We start from the raw sequence: 21,405 nt of genomic DNA on the forward strand, positions 1-21,405 counted from the left end.
GACATTGTAATGTAACAAAAAAAGTAAAAAGCCAAGGGGGTGAATACTTTTGCAAGGCACTGTAGGTTGTGCCCAGGTGTATTCACTAATACAGGCCTGGCCAACCTGTGGCTCTCCAGCTGTTGTGAAACTACAAGTCCCAGCCTGCCCTGCTACAGTTTTGCTGTTAGGGAATGCTAAAACTGTTGCACGGCATGTTGGGACTTGTAGTTTCACAACAGCTGGAGAGCCACAGGTTGGCCAGGCCTGCACTAATACATTTGAAAAGATCCACAGGTGGAGCTAATTATTTCACTCGTGATTCAGTGAAGAGACCTGGAAAACATGCACTGTTGGTAGGTCTCTCCGGACCAAGGTTGTCTACCCCTAAAGATCTGCTGCTAACGTTTTGATGCTGAAACCACAGGACACCTTCAGAGGTCTTGTGGAGTCCATGCCTCGACGGGTCAAAGCTGTTTTGGCGGCACAAGGGGGTACTTCATAATATCAAGCAGGTGGCTTTAATGTTATGGCTGATGGGCGTGAGTGTCTGTCTATGTATCTGTGTAATATATATATTACACACATAGGGGGGGGATATATAATATTCTCTCTCCCGCTCCCCCTCCCCCTCCCCTATTTTAACCACTGGACTTTCTCCTCAACTGACACCAATTTCTTAAGCACTTTATGCCTGGAAGGCATTTACCAATTCGTCTGCCCGATATTTCTGGCATGACAGCTCAAATGGGCGGGCATTTAAATCGACGCCCAGTTGAGCTGTCAATCACCGCCAGGTGTCACAGCATGTGTATCGTCAGGTCACCCGTATACACCAGCAGATGGCCAATATACCTTTCAGATATGTCTACCATCTGCTGTGCTGCACAGCATATCAGATATGTCTATGAACGATGTCTATCACAGACCTATCCGCTGTACGCACCCGGCGATGCACTATAGATATAACGCCCGCTAGTCTGATATATTGATCAGTGTGTACCCAGCTTAAATCCCCATTTATTGATTGTTAAGCCATAGTAGTGTCCAAATTAATTTATTATCTACAGCAGTGATTCCCAACCTTGGTCCTCAAGGCACACTTGAACAGTCCTGGTTTTGGTGATATCCAGGCTTGAGCACAGATGGTTAAATCAAAATAACTGAGGTACTAATGAAGTCACCTGTGCTCCAGTATGGCTATCCTCAAAACCTGGACTGTTAAGCTGGTCTAACATTAGACCAACTTACATCCAACCATCCAACTAGTTGATTGGTTGGAATGAAAATCTGGTAACGTATGAAAGCAAATGACAATCAGCAATTTGCTCCCAAACGCCGGAAAATGGACAAAAACTGCTGTTTGAACAAATTGTTTAGATCAAACATTTAACAAACTTGTCTGACGACCATTTTCATTTGTTTTCTGGCATTTAGGAGCAAATTGCTGATCATCATTTACTCCCATATGTTACCAGATTTTCATTCCAACCAGCCAGCTAGTTGGATGGTTGGATGAAGGTTGGATGAAAGTTGGTCTAGTGTGTGGCCAGCTTTAGTGTTCCTTGAGGACCATCGTTCGTAACCCCTGATCTATAGTAAAGTGTCCAGCATCAGATAAGCAAAGCAGTATGCGATTTTATCCTCACTGCATTGTTTTTAAACCATGTATATTTACATTAGCAAAGGGCTCAATAGCCAGAACAAATAAACCAATACCCTTAAGTGATACCATGACAACTGCTGCATGGAACTGATGCAGGGTAACCCCTATAACATAAATATTTTTTTTAGTTTTTAAATGTAACTGAAATTAATTCAGTAGCTAGTAAAAAGAAAAACCTAGAAAGTTATTATTTTGGTTGCCTAAGCCTTATGTGTTGCGATCTTTTTAGGCACACATTTTGTTTGGTTTGTTAAAATGACATGATAATGTAGACTGGATCTTACATTTATCTACAATACCGTTCAAAAGTTTGGGGTCACTTAGAAATGTCCTTATTTTTGAAAGAAAAGCACTGTTTTTTCAATGAAGATAACGTTAAATTAATCAGAAATACACTGTATACATTGTTAATGTGGTAAATGACTATACTAGCTGCAAACATCTATTTTTTAAAGGAATATCTACATAGGTGTATAGAGGCCCATTTCCAGCAACCATCACTTCAGTGTTCTAATGGTACATTGTGTTTGCTAAGCGTGTTAGAAGACTAATGGATTAGAAAACCCTTGTGCAATTATGTTAGCACAGCTGAAAATGGGTTTGCTCGTTAGAGAAGCTATCAAACTGGCCTTCCTTTGAGCTAGTTGAGTATCTAGAGCATCACATTTGTGGGTTCGATTATACTCTCCAAATGGCCAGAAAAAGAGAACTTTCATGTGAAACTCGACAGTCTATTCCAGGGCTCGACAAATTTTTCTAAAAACTAGGAGCCAGCTTAAAAGTTTAGGAGCCAGACCATCGTCCATGACCAAAACATATGAAAAGTTATAGCACAGGGGGCAGGGAGGAGGACTGTACTGTATATACACAGAGGGCAGAGACGGAGGACTGTATATGCACAGGGGGGCAGGGAGGGGGGACTGTATATGCACAGGGGGGCAGGGAGGGGGGACTGTATATGCACAGGGGGGCAGGGAGGGGGGACTGTACATGCACAGGGGGGCAGGGAGGGGACTGTATATGCAGGCAGGGGGGACTGTATATGCACAGGGGGGCAGGGAGGGGGGACTGTATATGCACAGGGGGGCAGGGAGGGGGGACTGTATATGCACGGGGGGCAGGGAGGGGGGACTGTATATGCACGGGGGGCAGGGAAGGGGGACTGTATATGCACAGGGGGCAGAGAGGGAGGTCTGTATATACACAGGGAACATGAAGGGAGGACACAGTGCATGTACAGTAAGTGATAGGCCTGGGAAATAAATATATATATATACACACATATACAGTCAGGTGCATAAATATTGGGACATTGACAGAATTTTCATATTTTGGCCTCTATTCACCACCACAATGGCTTTGAAATGAAACAAACAAGATGTGCTTTAACTGCAGACTTTCAGATTTAATTTGAGGGTAATTACATCCAAATCAGGTGAACGGTGTAGGAATTACAACGGTTTCTATATGTGCCTCCCACTTTTTAAGGGGCAAAAAGTAATGGGTCAAACTAAACAATCCTAAATCTAACTTTCACTTTTAAATACTTTGTTGCAAATCCTTTGCAGGCAATTACAGCCTGAAGTCTGGAACGCATAGACATCACCAGACGCTGGGTTTCATCCCTGGTGATGCTCTGCCAGGCCTCTACTGCATATGTCTTCAGTTCCTGCTTGTTCTTGGGGCATTTTCCCTTCAGTTTTGTCTTCATCAAGTGAAATGCATGCTCAATCGGATTCAGGTCAGGGGATTGACTTGGCCATTGCGTAACATTCCACTTTTTAGCCTTAAAAAACTCTTTGGTTGCCTTTGCGGCATGCTTCGGATCCTTGTCCATCTGCACTGTGAAGCGCCGTCCAATGATTTCTGAAGCATTTGACTGAATATGAGCATATAATATTGCCCGAAACACTTCAGAATTCATTCTGCTGCTTTTGTCAGCAGTCACATCATCAATAAATACAAGGTAACCAGTTCCATTGGCAGCCATACATGTACACGCCATGACACTACCACCACCATGCTTCACTGATGAGGATCATGAGCAGTTCCTTTCCTTCTCCATACTCTTCTCTTCCCATCACTCTGGTACAAGTTGATCTTTGTCTCATTTGTCCATAGGATGTTGTTCCAGAACCGTAATGGCTTTTTTAGATGTTGTTTGGCAAACTCTAATCTGGTCTTCCTGTTTTTGAGGCTCACCAATGGTTTACATCTTGTGGTGAACCCTCTATATTCACTCTGTGTCAAAGTCAACAATCAAGAGAAAACTTCACAATATACATCTAGTGTTCCCATCTAGTGTCTATAAGACGCGTCCCCTTTTCGTCATACTTGGGGGCGTGCCCGGCGCTTACGGACATGCCGGGCAGCCCCCAAGCGCTGCAGAAAGGGAGAATAGATGCCGGGCGCATGCGCCCGGCGTCTATTCTCCGGCGGTGACCGGGTCACCGCATGTTTGTCCACCCGCGGGACACTGCGTCCCGCGGGTGAGAACGGCTCCCGCAGGCTGTTAGGGCAGGGCACTTTTTGCCCTCCTCCTGGAGGGCAGGGCGCCGCGCCCCGCTAAAACAGCCTAGCGGGAACGCTATACATCTACCTCCTGGAGAGTGTTCTTGATTTGGCCAACTGTTGTGAAGGGGTTTTTCTTCACCAAAGAAATAATTCTTCTGTCATCCACCACAGTTGATTTCCGTGGTCTTCCTGGTCTTTTGGTGTTGCTGAGCTCTCCGGTGCATTCTTTCTTTTTAGTAATGTTCCAAACAGTTGATTTGGCCACACCTAATGTTTTTGCTATCTCTCTGATGGGTTTGTTTTGACTTTTCAGCCTAATGATGGCTTGCTTCACTGATAGTGACAGCTCTTTGGATCTCATTTTGAGAGTCGACAGCAACTGATTCCAAATGCAAATGTCACACCTAAAATCGACTCCAGACCTTTTACCTGCTTAATTGATAATGAAATAACGAGGGAATAGCCCACACCTGTCCATGAAATAGCTTTTGAGTTCAGTCCCATTACTTTTGGCCCCTTAAAAAGTGGGAGGCACATATAGAAACCGTTGTAATTCCTACACCGTTCACCTGATTGGATGTAATTACCCTCAAATTAAATCTGAAAGTCTGCAGTTAAAGCACATCTTGTTTGTTTCATTTCAAAGCCATTGTGGTGGTGAATATATGCCCAAATATTAAAATTCTGTCAATGTCCCGATATTTATGCACCTGACTGTGTATGTATGTATGTATGTATGTATATATATATATATATATATATGTGTGTGAAACTAGCAGAATTGGATCAAAGCGCCAGAAAGTGCCATAGAGTGTGAAAACCGTATATAAATTTTAAAGTGCAAGTGCTGTAGTGCAAAGAATGACCTAATTAAAAGAATAATATAGCACCAGTCGGAAGGTATACATAAAAACAATGCAGTTTATTTATAAAAGTAATTATAAAAGACAGGAACATATACAATATACAGACTATGTAATAACAAATAACGAAATTGGACAATAAAATAATAAAAGAAACATGGATAAGAGCATATAAATTATTGTGAATTTTAAAACAAAGTGTCTTATCTTATTCCGAGGAGAAGTGTGGCAATGTTGTAAGGCTCCCTTACAACATTGCCACACTTCTCCTCGGAATAAGATAAGAATTACATAGTCTGTATATTGTATATGTTCCCGTCTTTTATAATTACTTTTAGAAATAAACTGCATTGTTTTTATGTATACCTTCCGACTGGTGCTATATTATTCTTTTAATTAGGTCATTCTTTGCACTACAGCACTTGCACTTTAAAATTTATATACTGTTTTCACACTTTCTGGCGCTCTGATCCAATTCTGCTAGTTTCACAATTTTCTAAAGGGTTCACCACCCCTCATTTCTATTGGATTGAGCTGACACCCCATATATTTTGGGGGGGTACCCCCCATTGTTTTATGTCATATTTTGATATTTATATACTATTATTACTCTAGGAATATATATATATATATATATATATAATTTTTTTTTTTTTTTTTTTTTATGATAAACCGCAGATTTCTGGCGCTCTAAAGAATCCACTAGTTACATACACATATATATATATATATATATATATATATATATATAATATAGGTCACCTTTTTCCTCCTGCTGTGGCTGCGCCCAGTCACTCACCCGCAGCTCCCCTCCGGCTCCTTGTAGTCCTAGCTGAAGTCTATGCGCTTCGGCCCCTGTTGTTCTACTGGTCGGCTGTGTCTACCCTGCCGGCAGCTGCAGGGGTACTAGACTCAACTGGTCTGGCAGGCATCAAACAACATGTGCGCGGCGGCAGCAACTCAGCAAGTGACATCACACGTCAAAATGAGGGGGGCCGAGCTGATCCTTCCTGTATGCCAGGCAGGCTCCATTGTGACTGTAATGCCTGACAGTGCTGTTGATCGCTGCCCTGAGATGCCACCTCCTTCTTAATGCCCGCAGTGACTGACTGGTCAGCATACTATAATGAGTCACTCAGACTCATTATTAGTACTGCTAATGCCAATTAGCTTTATTTTTTACAGTACCTGGGCTTTTGTAAAATCTGGTCGCCAGGAGTAAAATTTTAGTCTCCATGGCGACCTGGCCCCCGGGATTTGTCGAGCCCTATTCTTGTTCTTAGAAATGAAGGCTATTCCATGTGAGAAATTGTCATGAAACTGAACATTTCCTACAAGGGTGTGTACTACACCCTTCAGAGAACAGCACAAACAGGCTCTAACCAGGGTAGAAAGAGAATTGGGAGCCCCGGTGCACAACTGTGCAAGAAGACAAGTACATTAGAGTCTCTAGTTTGAGAAATAGTCGCCTCACAAGTCCTCAACTGGCAGCTTCATTAAATGGTACCCGCAAAACGCCTGTGTCAACGTCTACAGTGAAGAGGCGACCCTGGGATGCTGGCCTTCTAGGCAGAGTGGCAAAGAAAAAGCCATATCTGAGACTGGCCAATAAAAGGAAAAGTTTAATATGGGCAAAAGGACAGACATTGGACAGAGGAAGATTGGAAAAAGTGTTATGGACAGGCGAATCGAAGTTTGAGGTGTTTGGATCACACAGAAGAACATATGTGAGACGCAGAACAAGTGAAAAGATGCTGGAAGAGTCCCTGACACCATCTGTCAAGCATGGTGGAGGTAATGTGATGGTCTGGGGCTGCTTTGAGGCTGGCAAAGTAGGAGATTTGTAAAGGTAAAAGGGATTTTGAATAAAGAAGGCTATCACTCCATTTTGCAACGCCATGCCATACGCTGTGGACAGCGCTTGATTGGAGCCAATTTCACAGGACAATGACCCAAAGCACACCTTGAAATTATGCAAGAACTATATAGGGAAGAAGCAGGCAGCGGCAGCTGGTATTCTATCTGTAATGGAGTTGCCAGCGCAGTCACCAGATCTCAACCCCATTGATGTTGTGGGAGTAGCTTCATCGTATGGTACGCAAGAAGTTCCCATCAAGCCAATCCAACTTGTGGAGGTGCTTCTGGAAGCGTGGGGTGAAATTTCTTCAGATTACCTCAACAAATTAACAGCTAGAATGCCAAAGGTCTGCAATGCTGTCATTGCTGCAAAAGGAACATTCTTTGACGAAAGCAAAGTTTAAAGGACAAAATTATTTCAAATAAAAATCATTATTTCTAACCTTGCCAATGTCTTGACTATATGTTCTATTAATTTTGCAACTCATTTGATAAAAGTCAGTTTTCATGTAAAACACAAAATTGTCTGGGTGATACAAACTTTTGAACGGTAGTGTGTGTCGCAAATTAATTGTATAGTAAAAGAATTACTTATTTTATCATACCACAGAATATAATATATATTTAGGTGGTAATAATTTAATTGCAGATTAATAGTTGCATTTTCTTCTCTTTGCCAAACCAGATTGTAATGCTGACGGACAGAACATCCTCTTTACTGATGGGGAATTCATAAACCAGATTGCTGCTTCTAAAGATGTGAGTACTTCATTATATATATATATATATATATATATATATATATATATATATATATATATATATAATGTGTGTGTGTGCGTAATATTTCGTATTTGCAGCTCTTTACATTGTATTATTTGCAGTAACAACATGCTGGTAACAGATCTTTAATTACTGGAATAGGATAGTATACAACAACCAGCATTAATATAATGTGTGTGTGTTTGCAAATAGGGCACTCACCACACTTGTAATAGAAAAATCACTTGAAGTTTATACCACCAACAATAGTATTTTCACATGCTATGGAACAATGCTGTACATCATGTGATCATTTTACATGACGTATAGCCTTGTTCGATATTATTATAGTGGATGCCCAGAGACTGAGATTCCTTCCCTGTGACAAGTTTGGATGCACCCCAAATGATATACCTTAACATGAGTGCAAACTGCAATTCTGAAACTATATTATAGCGGAATCCAGGTTGGCATAGCGGGGAAAGAGGCACGGCATAGTTTGGTTGTGCCGGAGACGGGGAGTACTGAATTCTGATGTCTCAATGAAGCCTGAAAGTGTCCGATCAGCTCAGAAGCAGCATAGTAAAGTTCCTGTGCTTATTTCATACTTGCACTGGCTTCTAAAGCTTCAGTGAGCAAAGCTATAGTTAACGGCAGGACCTCTCCATAATTGGTAACTGTCCCTCTTCCATTCCCATTCACTCCCACCTCGTCACCCTCTTGCCTAACCAGGCTGTCCCACTTCAAGTAATGTGCTCAGCAATACCTTTGTCTGCCGAGTAAGTAGAATCTAGACTCCAGCACTAAAAAGGATTTTCAGGGACTAGTCCTAGATCAAGGTTATATGATTTGCAGTGGTTGGCAGATGGTTGGATTTTTTCACTACAGAAGTGTGAAAAGAAACCGTTCCAGCATGGAGAAGGAAGTAGACAAGTGAGAAAGTTGCTTGACATATAGGGGCATTTTCAATTGGGCACAAGGTTTAGCGAGGGAAAACAACCTCGCGCTCAATTTTTGATTACTGCGGGTATGCACGATCCCGATACCCGCAGGATCCAATAAGAAAAAAGTCAGGGTTTTTTTATATAGTTTTTCTATACGCGGCGCTTGGTTTTCAGCTCTGAAAACCCTGCGCCGCGTAAAAAAAAAATATATAATCACTTACCTATCCAGGGGTCTCTGCGCTCCCGGTGGCCTCCCTTCCATCTTCTCACTGGGGAGCGGGATGAAGGGAGGCACAAGGGCTGCTGGGAGATGTAGCTCTCCCAGCGGCCATCCCGGGGGGGGGGCATACGTACACTAGGGACACACACAAACACCGGGGTCACACTCCTACATATACACACACGTTCGTACATATACACTCACAAACTTGACATACTCACCACTGCTGCAAGAGACCGGGTCCCGATGCTGGGGAGAGAAGACAGCTCTTCAGAAGGTGAGTAATTACTCACTAATTAAGCTAATTGGAATCTTCCAATTGCTTAATTAGTCATTAGGAGGGGTGTCGCCGGGGGTCCCAGAGCACTTCCCGACCATTTCTTCTAAAATTATGGATTTTAGGAAAAATCTGTCGTTCTCTGGAGGTGCTCAAAAAATCAAAAACCCCGTTCCTAAATGAATAGCAAAAACCCCGCAGGTGCTGGATTTTTGCTTTTCTCACACTTAATTGACTATGCCCCTTAGAGGGAAACGCAGGAGAATATTACAGTGGTTGGTTGATTCTATATTTATGTATTTATTTACCCTGTCCCCTGATAACCTCCACTCTTTGCCTTTGAGCCACTGTCTCCTGGCACGCTCTGCCCTCTCCCCTCTTGCTTGTAAGAAAAAAACAGGATTAAAAGGCCCTAAATTGTCTCTAAAATTGAGCACTAAAAACTGGGATACCTTAAGTGTGTGCGTACATATTTATATGTTTGTAGATTCATTCCTATACAAAGAAATATGGAACTTTGACTTTTCGAGTATTAAAAAAAAAAATTCAAAGGATAATTACACCTTTTTTATTCTTGTCTTTTTAAAAAATAACCTCTCACTTGGTTAATATTTTGTATTTGGCAAACTCATTTGTGCCACTATAACCGGTTCTTCAATTTCCATTGACAAACTACAACAATTTAAGCTGACACTGGCCAGTGTTGTATCCTTACAAATATGCTGATTGGGTAGTGCAGCAGCTCTGTCTAGTCATTGTCAATGATCAGAACTGACATTACACAAACCTCCCCTGTTCCTGGTTGTCAACGAGTGGAGGGGAAGCTTTGGAGTCACACATTTGTGCTAACTGGTGTGTACTGGAGATGTTTCCTAAAGAGTAAATTTTAGGTATAATTATCCTTAGACTAATGACCAGGAATATTCATTTATATTCATAAAATTATTTTTTTGTTAATACTGTGGTCAAATGTAAAATAAAAATATTTCTTTTGTTCTAGGATGGATTTGTAGTTCGGATATTTGCAACCAGCACAGAGCCTGTACTACAGCAAGAACTACAACTTAAACTGGCTCGGAAATGTTTGCACGCTTGTGGCATTTCATTATTTGATTTGGAGAAAGATTTGCATATCTTAAGTAAGGCTTAAAAAAACCCAAAATAATTGTAGCTATTTATTGTAGGAATAGTGCTTGTATATATGGCTTATGATTTGCATGGTTTGAGAACATTACTGTGTTTAATTTTTTGTGTTTTTTATTTTTATGGTTATAGTGTAGCTACTTCTAAACACACACACAACAGACATGGCTTGTTTAATTCCACATTCAGAAACAGACATCAGATAGCTCAATAAAGCTGGGTACACACATGACAGATATATCTGCAAGTGATGGTCGTTCATACACACGGCCATCATCTGCTTGTGCTATCGGGTCCAGGGGGAGCGGGACCCGGTGGCCAGTTGGCGTGTCGGGGGCGTGTCCCGCCCACCTCCTTGCGGCTGCAGCTGTGTGTGTACGGGCGGTCTGCAGACATATCTGTCCATCGGCTGTGCGGCACAGCCAATGCGATATGTCGGTGAACGGCAACGTTCACCGTCATATCATGGGTACACACTGGCCGACGGGCAGCAGATTCATTGGCCGATCAATTGATCGGCCAATGTATCTGTCAGTGTGTACCCAGCATAAGCCGATAAGCATGATTGTAAGTTTACATTGACTAGTTTATTAAGCAAGAAGCAAAATGCACACAATTGGGTATAAAATAATGGGTAATCCCTCACTACAGAATGTGTATTAAAATTAGATAATAGTATAAAAATGATAGATTATTATACAAGTATAATTTAGAATGTCTTAAATGAATATTTAGTATTACTGGATGGTAAAAGTAAATAGCTCAATTTTAGTTTTTGTGACATATTTACACCTAATGCTGGTCACGCAGACGACAAATTGTGGGCAAATTGGACAACAGTTGGTTATTGGGTCGATTATCCGGATGACAAAATTCATATATTGGGTCCGGTTAGTTTATTAGTAGGGTGAACAAAACCTAGAATGTCCTATAATAAGCCAGCCTACTTTTCAGTTTCCTTTGATTTTATTAAATTTATATATTTTGTTGCACCTTGCACTATGTCTTATGGTGATTGTAGGATTTAATGCTGGAGAATGTATTGTTAAATTTGTGAGTTTTTTTTTATTTTTTATTCTTCAGCAAGGCTGGGGGACACTGGACCATGGGAGTTGTAGATTGGACTGCAAGGAGCTGGCACTTAACCGAACCTATAGCATTAACTCTAAGCTCCTCCCCTCTGCAACCCCATCACTTCAGTGTAGATTAAGTGCCTTGGGAGGTAGGTATGATTTCAGAGGGCTGCTCTGCAGCCATTTGTAAGTGAGTACTTTTTCATTTTGTTTCATAACCTTTTGCTTTTATTTAGGTGCCTGTGCGCTGCCTATTGCAGCACACAGGGAGAGTGCAGTGGTTGGCGGAAGCGAGGCTTCCCTGTTACAGCCGCGGCGGAGGAGGGGTGCGCTCACCGGCGGCACCCCCCCCTCACAGCACTCCGTTCTGTTTAGAGACCGCCAGGGACAGAGCGAGCCATCACCCTTTTATAAGGTGCGTGCGGACGCCATCTTGCTGGGCTGAAGAGAGACTGCCCCTTTGGGAGGCGTGCCCTCACGTAGGCAAGCCCGTACAAGGGCATACCAAGTGTTTTCCCCACCAAGGAGGGAGTAACACTTCGGCACTGGAGAGTGGCTGCACTGAGTGGGGGGGGGGAGATGGAGTCTATCGCCGCTGGTCTTTACCCCGCATTCTGACTGTTTGGCTTTGTCTAATATGCTGCGTAGGATGCTCAGACAGGCATCATGCAGCTTTCACACGGGGATTCTGCCTCTGCAGGCTCAACTGTATTGCTTCGAGTGCTTTGGCCCTCTGTGACACTGATCAATCCAGGAAGGCTAAGTACTCTGCATTTTTTTTTTCCCCTAGGTCCTGGAGTGCAGTGGTCAGTAACCTGTTTAGTTTTCTTGCCGGCCTGCGTCCAGTTACAAGCTGAAGGCTGTCAGAGCAAAAAGCTCTACCATGGTGTTGTTTTTTGACGCGTGTCCATAAAAATCAGATTTTTTATTTTTTTTTTTAAATCAAAATCTGAGTTATTTGATTTAAATCAGATTTTTGGGATTTAAATGGAATTTTTTTATCTTTTTTTTTTAAATTTGTCAACTTTTAATTGAAAAAAAATCCTGTTTAAATCAAATCCGTTTTTGATTTTTTTTTAAAAAATCCGATTTTATGCAACCGGTGCGTCAGTCTGGACTTTTATACCCAAGCACAAGCGGTGGGACCGTTCAAGCGTAGACGCAAGAGGTTTGTTACTTTCCCTGCTTCCTCGGATCTCTCAGATCTCGTGGACGAGGCGTGGAAGGCCCCAGATAAGAAGTTCTCTGTTCCTCGCAAGTTTGCGTCCCTTTTCCCTCTTCTGCCAGATAATTTATTTATTAACAGTTTCTTATATAGCGCAGCATATTCCGTTGCGCTTTACAATTGTAAGCATTAATAGAGCAAAACTGGGTAAAAACAGACAGATATATATAGGTAGGAAGGCCCGACTCGCAAGCTTACAATCTATAGGGAAATAGGCATTGATACACAAGGGTAGGTGCTATATATTGCATTTTGGTCCAGCCAGAATGCACAGTTTCTTGGTTGGCTGCATGATCCACACACAGGAATGTCGACCAAATGTCATGAGGATGTGTGAGATTGTGTGTGGACTGTAAAAGGGGATGTAATTAGATATGGAAGCTATGAAGGTTATGTGGGAGGTTCTGGAATCTGATAAGCTTGCCTGAAGAGGTGAGTTTTCAGGGAACGCTTGAAGGATTGGAGACTAGAGGAAAGTCTTATTGTGCGAGGTAGTTCATTCCATAGAGTGGGTGCAGCGCAAAGAAAGTCCTGTAACCGTGAATGGGAGCAAGTAATGCATGGAGATGAGAGACGCAGATCTTGTGTTGAGCGGAGAGATCGGGTTGGGAGATGTTTTGAGATGAGTGAAGAGATGTATGTTGGTGTGGTTTGGTTAATAGCCTTATGTGTAAGTGAAAGTATTTTGTATTGAATACGGTACAAAACCGGCAACCAATGGAGGGACTGACACAGCGGGGCAGCAGAAGAAGGTTTCGCAAGGAAGATAAGCCGTGCAGCTGCATTCATAATGGATTGTAATGGTGATAGTCTGTTTTTGGGAAGACCAGTAAGGAGGCTATAGCAGTAGTCAATGAGGGAAATAATAAGTGCATGGATTACAGTTTTTGCAGTGTCTTGTGTGAGATACGGTCGAATTTTGAATATGTTTTTTAAATGTATGTAACATGATTTTGAGACAGATTGAATGTGGGGAACAAAGGACAGTTCAGAGTCAAGGATGTCACCAAGGCAGCGAGCTTGTCGGGCGGGGTGGATGGTCGTGGTACCAACAGTGATAGAGAGATCAGGTTGGTAACTGTTATTGGCCGGTGGAAATATAATTAATTCTATTTTAGAAATATTAAGTTTTAGGTGGCGAGATGACATCCAAGATGAAATGGCAGAAAGACATTCAGTGACACGGACCAATACAGATGGTGATAAATCTGGAGAGGATAGGTAGATTTGAGTATCCAAAATAGCGGATTAGTTTGCCAAGAGAGGTGATATAGATTGAGAATAGCAGAGGACCTAAGACAGAGCCTTGCGATACTCCAACTGATAGAGGTAGCGAATAGGAGGCAGAATCAGAAAAACGAACAGTAAAAGAGCGATCAGATAGGTAGGAAGAAAACCAAGAAAGAGCTGTGTCCTTAAGACCTAGGGATTGCAGTGTTTGTATGAGAAGAGAGTGGTCAACAGTGTCAAAAGCAGCAGAGAGATCTAGAAGAATTAGGAGTGAGTAATGGCCTTTAGCCTTGGCAGTGACAAGATCATTTACTACCTTAGTCAGTGCTGTCTCTGTGGAGTGTTGGGAACGAAAGCCGGACTGAAGTGGGTCCAATAAGTTGTGTGAGTTAAGAAAGTGTGTGAGGCGGGTGTAGACAAGTCTCTTAAGTAGCTTGGAGGGGCATGAGAGCTGGGAGATAGGATGGTAATTTGAGAGAGTATTAGGGTCAGAATTTTGTTTTTTCAGAATAGGAGTAATCACTGCGTGCTTGAACAGTGATGGAAAGTTGCCAGTAGAGAGAGAGATTACAGATTTTAGTTAGGGTTGGGATAAGCACAGGAGACAAAGCTTTACTGATTTGTGAGGGTATAGGATCTAGAGGAGAGGTAATAGAGTAGGAGGATGAGTAGAGTGTAGATACTTCATCTTCGTTTGTGAGATCAAATGAAGAGAATGTGCCAGAGGGTTCAGGTAGGGAATTGAGCAGGTCACTAGCTGAGGAAGAGCCTACCATTTCATTTCGGATCTTATCAATCTTGTCCCTAAAATAGGAAGCAAGATCTTGTGCACAGATAGTAGCAGGTGGTTTGGGTGATGGAGGGGTAAGAAGCAGTTTAAATGTATTAAAAAGTCGCTTGGGGTTAGAAGCTTGAGCAGAGATTAGAGATTGGAAGTATGTTTGTTTGGCAGTGTTCAGAGCAGTACGATAAGAGTTGTAGATAGTCTTATATGTGAGGAAGTCACTTGGAGTATGAGACTTTCGCCACTGACGTTCAACTTTACGCGAGAGTTTTTGTAGATGCCTTGTTAAGCTAGAATGCCACGGTTGACGTCTAACTCTACGTGGTGTGTGTTGGGTAGCTGGAGCTACTTCATCGAGGGCTTTTTCTAGAGTCTGGTTTAGGTGTGATGCAGCAGTCTCAGGAGAAGTGAATGTAGAAATTGGTGAAAGTTGTTGTAGAGAGGTAGATAGTTGTTGAAGGTTAATGGCATTAATATTTCTACGGGGTTTAGGTTTGGTTGATTTCAGTGATGTTGATGTAATGGAGGAGAGTGTGCAGGTGATGAGGATAATGTCAAGAAGTGCTCCCAAGGTTGATGCGGCAGTGGCACGTTTGGCTAAGCACACTGTGCTTCCGGTTCAGGGTTTGGCATCCTTCAAGGATCTGCTGGATAAGAAATTGGAAGGTTGCCTTAAGTCCATTTTCTTCTTCAGGGTCCATAAGGCTCCACAGGGGAGACAATGGGGTGTAGGTGGAACTTGGAGGACCGGACACCAACAGCAAAGCTTTTCAAACCCGGGATGCTCCGATCCTTCCCCCATACCCCGCCCACAGCCTGAGGGCAACTCAGTTTCGTTGGTGTTCAGCAGGAGCTGGTTCACCGTTTTAACACAAGCGTCCTTCGGACGTCTGCACTGCTGCTCCATCACCCCTCTGCGCAGCCCCCGGCCAGGTACTCCCAGCGGGGCTCTGAGGGGGATCTAGTTAGCAAGGCTCCCCGGACCCCAGACTTCAGCCGATACTCAAAGGGAACGGGTAAGGCGCATCCCCGCTTGCGGGGACCCACGTCTAATGCGCAGACTTGCCTCCGGTCTTGGGAGACTGACCGGAGGCGCTGATGTGGACACTGGTTCGCCCGAGACTTCACTAGACCACAAGGGCAATACAAGCACTGGCGCAGGGCACAATTTAAGGCCAGGGGACCCGTGGTTAAGTTCAGCATAGGGGAGAAGGAGCTCTCCCTGCAGCCCCTTCATCAGCTCAGGGCGCCATTCCACTGCGGTCTTGCTGCTCCTCCCTCACACTCCGTCCCCTTTAAGACTTACGGCAGCCATTTTCTGCAATCAGATCTCCAGGGAACGCTAGGTTAAGTCTCCTTGTATACCTCTCCCAAGGGCCAGGTTTATAGAGCGCTATATCCTACCAGCCACTGCTGTCTGTGTAGTTGATTTTAGTGCCCACTGCAGTTATATTCTAGATTCTGCTTGTATGTGACTTGTGCTAGCGCTGCAGTATGTTTTCTTTTTTTCCTATTACTGTCAGCTTATACCTTTCCCTTTATTCTACTATAACCCTTGCATATTAAAGTACAAGGGGGTTCATTGTACCTCACATCTCCCTATATTTGTGAGGGCTATCACATACTATATATTGCTGTTGCGCACTACACTGTTCCATATTGCACATATATTGGAGTTGCTCACTTCACTGTGTCAAATTGCGTGTTACTATATTCTTACAGTTATGTCTGGCAGAGGCAAGAATAACAAACAACCTGCTGCTCCCACTCTGGTGTCTTGTAAGTCTTGCTCAGCAGGCTTCGCTTCAGAGGACCTCATCCAGGATGGTCTTTGTGCATCTTGTTATACTGCCCCGGGGCCCATCAGCCCCGGTGTCCTCTCCCCAGGACCCACCCTGGGCTACTTTTTCACAGGTGCTGGCAAAAATTGCGGACCACCAAACTGTCCCTGTGGTAGCTCCCCCTATGGGATGGCCACAGCAGGTACTCCCCCATGGGTAGACCTACTTTCTACCTCAGTGCAGTCTGGCGGATACCTCTACAGCCTTTTAACAAATGTTGCAAAAGGAGAGACCCATACCTAGTTGTTTTATCCTCTCAGTCCACCCAGCTATCAGATTCTGAATTATCATCTGGGGAGGCAGAAGACGCAGACCTATCTCACTCTAACTCCCCCACAGGAGATGAGGAACCCTCCTCTAAATTGAATATATCTGTACTTGTGAGAACTGTAAAATCTATTCTTCAAATATAAGAGACAGAACCTGCTCCTAAGGCAGAAGACCCAGTATTTAAGCAACAAAGGGTAGTTTTACCTGAGTTTCCTCACTCTGATCAGCTATCTGATCATGAGTGAGGTATTTAATATGCCCAGTAAAAGATTTCAGCTGCCTAAATGTTTAAGTTCCTTTTACCCTCGTCTCGCTACTTATTGCTCTAACTGGGAAGTTCCCCCAGCAGTGGATTCCCACATGACGCGTCTGGTCAAGAATGCTACCTTACCTATCCATACTGCAACCTTGTTGAGGGAGACTACTGATAGAAGGATGGATGCTTGTCTAAAATCTATATACTCTCTTACAGGAGCCATCACTCGTCCTGCTAGGGCTACGGCCTGGGTGGCAAAAGGCATTGAGAGTTGGGCAGAGGCCCTAGAAAAAACATTTCTCTCTGATGCTTCGAGGGAACAGCTGTCAAACATATCTCACATTAGAGATGTAGCCTTTTATTTGGGTGAAGCAGCTATGGATACGGCTCTCCTAGCTTCCAAGGCATCTGCCACTTCTGTAGTAACCCGCCGTATTATTTGGCTCTGCTCATGGAAGGCAGATTTGGACTCTAAAAAGGCATTAGAGTCTCTGCCTCTGGGGATATCCTGTTTGGCCCAGAATAAAACAAAATTGTAACTACCTTGGCAGCTTCCAAAATGGCGTTCCTGCTCTCTGCATATAATGCGAAGCCTCGGATGTTATCCTTTCGGTACTTTTGTCCTCAAGGAAAAGCTAAAGGTCAGTTTTTTCCAAGGCATCAACTTAAGCCTCCAAGCCTAGGACCAAACAGACCTGGGCTACTAGACATCCACCTACCAAATCTGAGAACAAGCCTTCAGCCAGGGTGGGAGGCCGACAACTTCAGTTTGCCAAGTTCTGGCGTCAGACCATATCAGGTGCCTGGGTAATAGAAGTGGTTACCCACGGATATGCCCTCTCCTTCCCCAGCAGTTTTTTTGCACATTACCTCCATCGGACCCAAGCAAGGAACTGCTGCTCCAAAAGACCATTCAGTCCTTACTGCTCTCAGCGAGGCAAGGGCCATTATTCTACCCTTTGATTGGTTCAGAAGCTCAACGGGTCTCATCGGCTTATCCTCAACCTCAAGTCTGTGAACAAGTTTATCAGGGTACCAAGGTTTCGTATGGAATCCCTCCACTCTATTATGCTGGCTATGGAGCCTGGGGATTTTATGGTGTCTCTGGACATTCAGGACGCTTGCCTACATATACCTATAGCGCCTTCTCATCAACAATATCTCCGGTTTGCTATACTACAGCAAAATTACCAATTTCAGGTTCTGCCTTTTGACCTTTCAACGGCTCCTCGGGTCTTTACCAAGATCATGGCAGTTATGGCGACCTGTCTTTGACGTCAAGGGATCAGACTGCTTCCATACTTAGACGATCTCTTGCTGTTGTTCAGCTGCCCTAAAATTCTTCACCGCCATCTACAGGTAACCATTGCCTTTCTACAAACGAACGGTTGGCTAATTAACTGGAAAAAGTCTTTCTTGACACCTTACCAAAGAATGGTACATCTGGGAGCTCTCCTGGACTCTCAGGTTCAGAGAATCTTCCTAACAGTAGACAAAATCTCAGTATTACAAAACCGGGTACGCATACTACTGCACAGTCACGGAGTGTCAATTCACTCTGCAATGCAGACCCTGGGATCCATGGTGTCCATCTTCGACATGGTAGAGCTCGCTCAGTTTCACTCTAGGCCCCTACAACACCTGATCCTCTCCAGGTGGAATGGGCTGCCCCATCTGTTCAGATCCCAGACGATGGGCCTCTCCCCAGAGTTCGCCTGTCCCTAGCCTGGTGGCCACAGACATCCCACTTAGATAAGGATGCCCCTTTTGGATCTCAGACTGGGCACTCCTCACCATGGATGCAAGCCTCCACGGGTGGGGTGCAGTGACCGGCCAGCACTTTTTCCAAGGGCGCTGGACCCAAGTCTAGGCAGGGTTACCAATCAACGTCCTTGAACTCCGAGCCATCTAAAGAGCTCTCACTCTGGCTCAAGATATTCTTCAGGGCAGGCCAGTACAAGTACAGTCCGACAACGCCCCGACAGTGGCCTACCTCAATCCCCAAGGAGGCACTCGAGGTCTGACAGCAACGGCAGAAGTGTCCCGCTTTCTCACATGGGCTGAGTGCCATCTCCGCAGTATTCATCCCAGGAATTCTCAATTGAGAAGCGGATTTCCTTAGCAGTCACAATGTGCATGCAGGAGAGTGGTCTCTAAATCCAAAGTCTTACAACTCCTGGTGGGTTCTACCAGATATGGACCTCATGGCCTCAAGACACAACCACAAATTACTAGTGTGTGGAGCCAGGACAAGGGATCCCAACGCGGCATTCGTGGATGCATTATCTGCGAGGTGGACCTTCCATTTGGCATACCTCTTTCCTCCAATATCTCTTCTTACTCTGGTTCACGGAAGTTCAAACGTCAAGGGGGCACAGTCCTGTTGGTAGCACCGGCTTGGCCCAGATGCCATTGGTCCTCCGATCTTCAAAGTCTCTCCATAGACGCACCTCTTCAACTTCCTCTTTGACCAGACCAGTTGTCTGTGTCCCGGTCTACATCCTGACCTGTTGTCTGTGTCCCGATCTACATCCGCACTTGGCTCTTGAGACATCCCTCCTAAGGGCTAAGGGATTTTCTAGCTCCAGACCATGCTCAGAGCACATAAACCGGCCTTGGCCAGAATTTATCACCGAATATGGCATACATATTTCCAGTGGTGTGCTCCTAGAAACTATGACCATCAAGTTTTTTAGAACACTTTCTTCAGGCTCAATTGGATCTTGGACTCCGACTGGCATCTCTGAAAGTGCACATCTCTGCTCTGTCCGTCTGGTTCCAGCGCAGAATTGCTCCTCTACCGGATGTTCACACCTTCCTACAAGGTGTTATACGTATACAACTTCCCTTTGTCCCTCCTGTAGCTCCGTGGGTTTTGTCAGTGGTTCTCCACCACTTCAGGATCCTCCATTCGAACCACTGGAATCAGTGGATGTCAAATGGCTCACTGCGAAGGCTCTGTTTCTTCTGGCTATAGCTTTTGCTCGTAGGGTTTTCGTGTTGTCCCCTTTTTTTAATCTTTCATAAGGACAGGGCTGTTCTTAGAACGCGCCCAAGCTTCCTTCCCCAGGTTGTTTGTCGTTTCCCCCTTAATGAGTAAATTGTGGTCCATGCTCTGAAGATTTACGTGGACCGTACTAGTGCCATCAGGAAATTGGACTCCCTCTTCATCTTATATGGATTCCATAAGAGGGGATGGCCAGCTAATAAACACTCTGTCCAGATGGCTTTGCATGACTATATCACAGGCTTATACTCAGATCAGCCTTCCTTTTGCCAGCTACAGTATCTGCTCATTCTACTCGCTCTGTGGGTCCCTCGTGGGCAGCCTGGCGTGGTACCTCTGCTGAACAGCTATGCAAGGCGGCCATGTGGTCTTCTATACACACCTTTTTTTGGTTCTATGCCTTTGATACATTTCCCTCTCAGGATGCTTTCTTCCAGCTACGGCCGTCTTGGCTCGAAGGACGCTCCGCCTCGGCACCTGGGAGGCTGATGCCGACCCCAAGCTTTCTTTGGAATTTCCCCAACTTCTGGCAGGGGGTTCTGTTTTGGCCTCGGTCGACTTCAGGAACGCGTACCTCCACATTCCTATCTGGGCGGATCATCACTCTCTCCTCTGGTTCATAGTCTGCCCCGCACACTAGCAGTTTCATGCCCTGCCATTCAGCTTGGCCACAGCCCCACGCATCTTCATGAAGAACATGGCAGCTATTGCAAGTCCAGTACGCCCGGTTCCACTTGTGGGACTCCCAGTGGAAATTCTCCGCAATTGGTCGGGATGCACGGAGGACCTCTCAGCTTCTGGTTCTGTCGGGCAGCACTCGTCAATCCCTCCAGTGGTGGCTGGTTTCCTATCACTTGCTCACGACGATCGGGCTGTTCAACTTGAAGGTTGTTTCAAGTTTTCCACTTGAACCAGGAAATTTTTCCTGCGTTTTTCACTATCGGAGACTTCCCAGGACCGGTACGATCTGGCTATGTTGGACGTTGTCACGGCCCTGCGATTCTACTTGGGCAAAACATCTGCCCTCCATTGGACGGATTCTCTACTGGTTCTCTACGATGCTCAGAAACGTGGCTGACCAGCCACGAAGCAGACCATTGCACGATGGATCCGCTCTTTCATCTCTCAGGCCTATTCTGATGCGGGGCGATCGGCACCTGCCAGGGTGTCACCTCATTCTACTCGGGCAGTGGTGACCTCCTGGGTGGCGCAGCTACCAGGTACTCTGTCCACACGGTCACTCATTTTTACAGGTTTCATGTTTTTGCCTCCGGTGACGCCCACTTTGGGTGTACAGTTCTCCGGTCAGGCAGCCTGAGCGTTCCCTCCCCTGGGTGCGTTTTTTTAACGTCCCATGGTCCAGTGTCCCCCAGCCTTGATGAAGAAAAGGGGATTTTTAGTACTTACCGTTGAATCCTTTTCTCTGAATCAGGCAGGGGAACACTGCATTCCCTCCCTCACATTCAGTTCTGTTATTTGATCAAGTTGGTCCCT

At 44.6% G+C, this 21,405-nt stretch overlaps 1 protein-coding gene across 11 annotated transcripts in view; it reads left to right on the top strand.

Annotated features, from left to right (window-relative positions):
• MYCBP2 (MYC binding protein 2) overlaps positions 1-21,405 on the top strand; it is a 339,358-nt gene that overhangs the window by 63,888 nt on the left and 254,065 nt on the right. For all 11 annotated transcript variants that reach the window (XM_088459230.1, XM_088459176.1, XM_088459189.1 and 8 more), the window contains exons 9-10: positions 7,565-7,638; positions 10,083-10,221. In XM_088459230.1, the coding sequence (XP_088315356.1) occupies positions 7,565-7,638; positions 10,083-10,221 (213 nt within the window). The remainder of the gene's footprint in view (positions 1-7,564; positions 7,639-10,082; positions 10,222-21,405) is intronic.

This window comes from Taudactylus pleione, unplaced genomic scaffold, assembly GCF_031769625.1.
Source record: "Taudactylus pleione unplaced genomic scaffold, aTauple2 ptg000041l, whole genome shotgun sequence".
Taxonomy (NCBI): domain Eukaryota; kingdom Metazoa; phylum Chordata; class Amphibia; order Anura; family Myobatrachidae; genus Taudactylus; species Taudactylus pleione.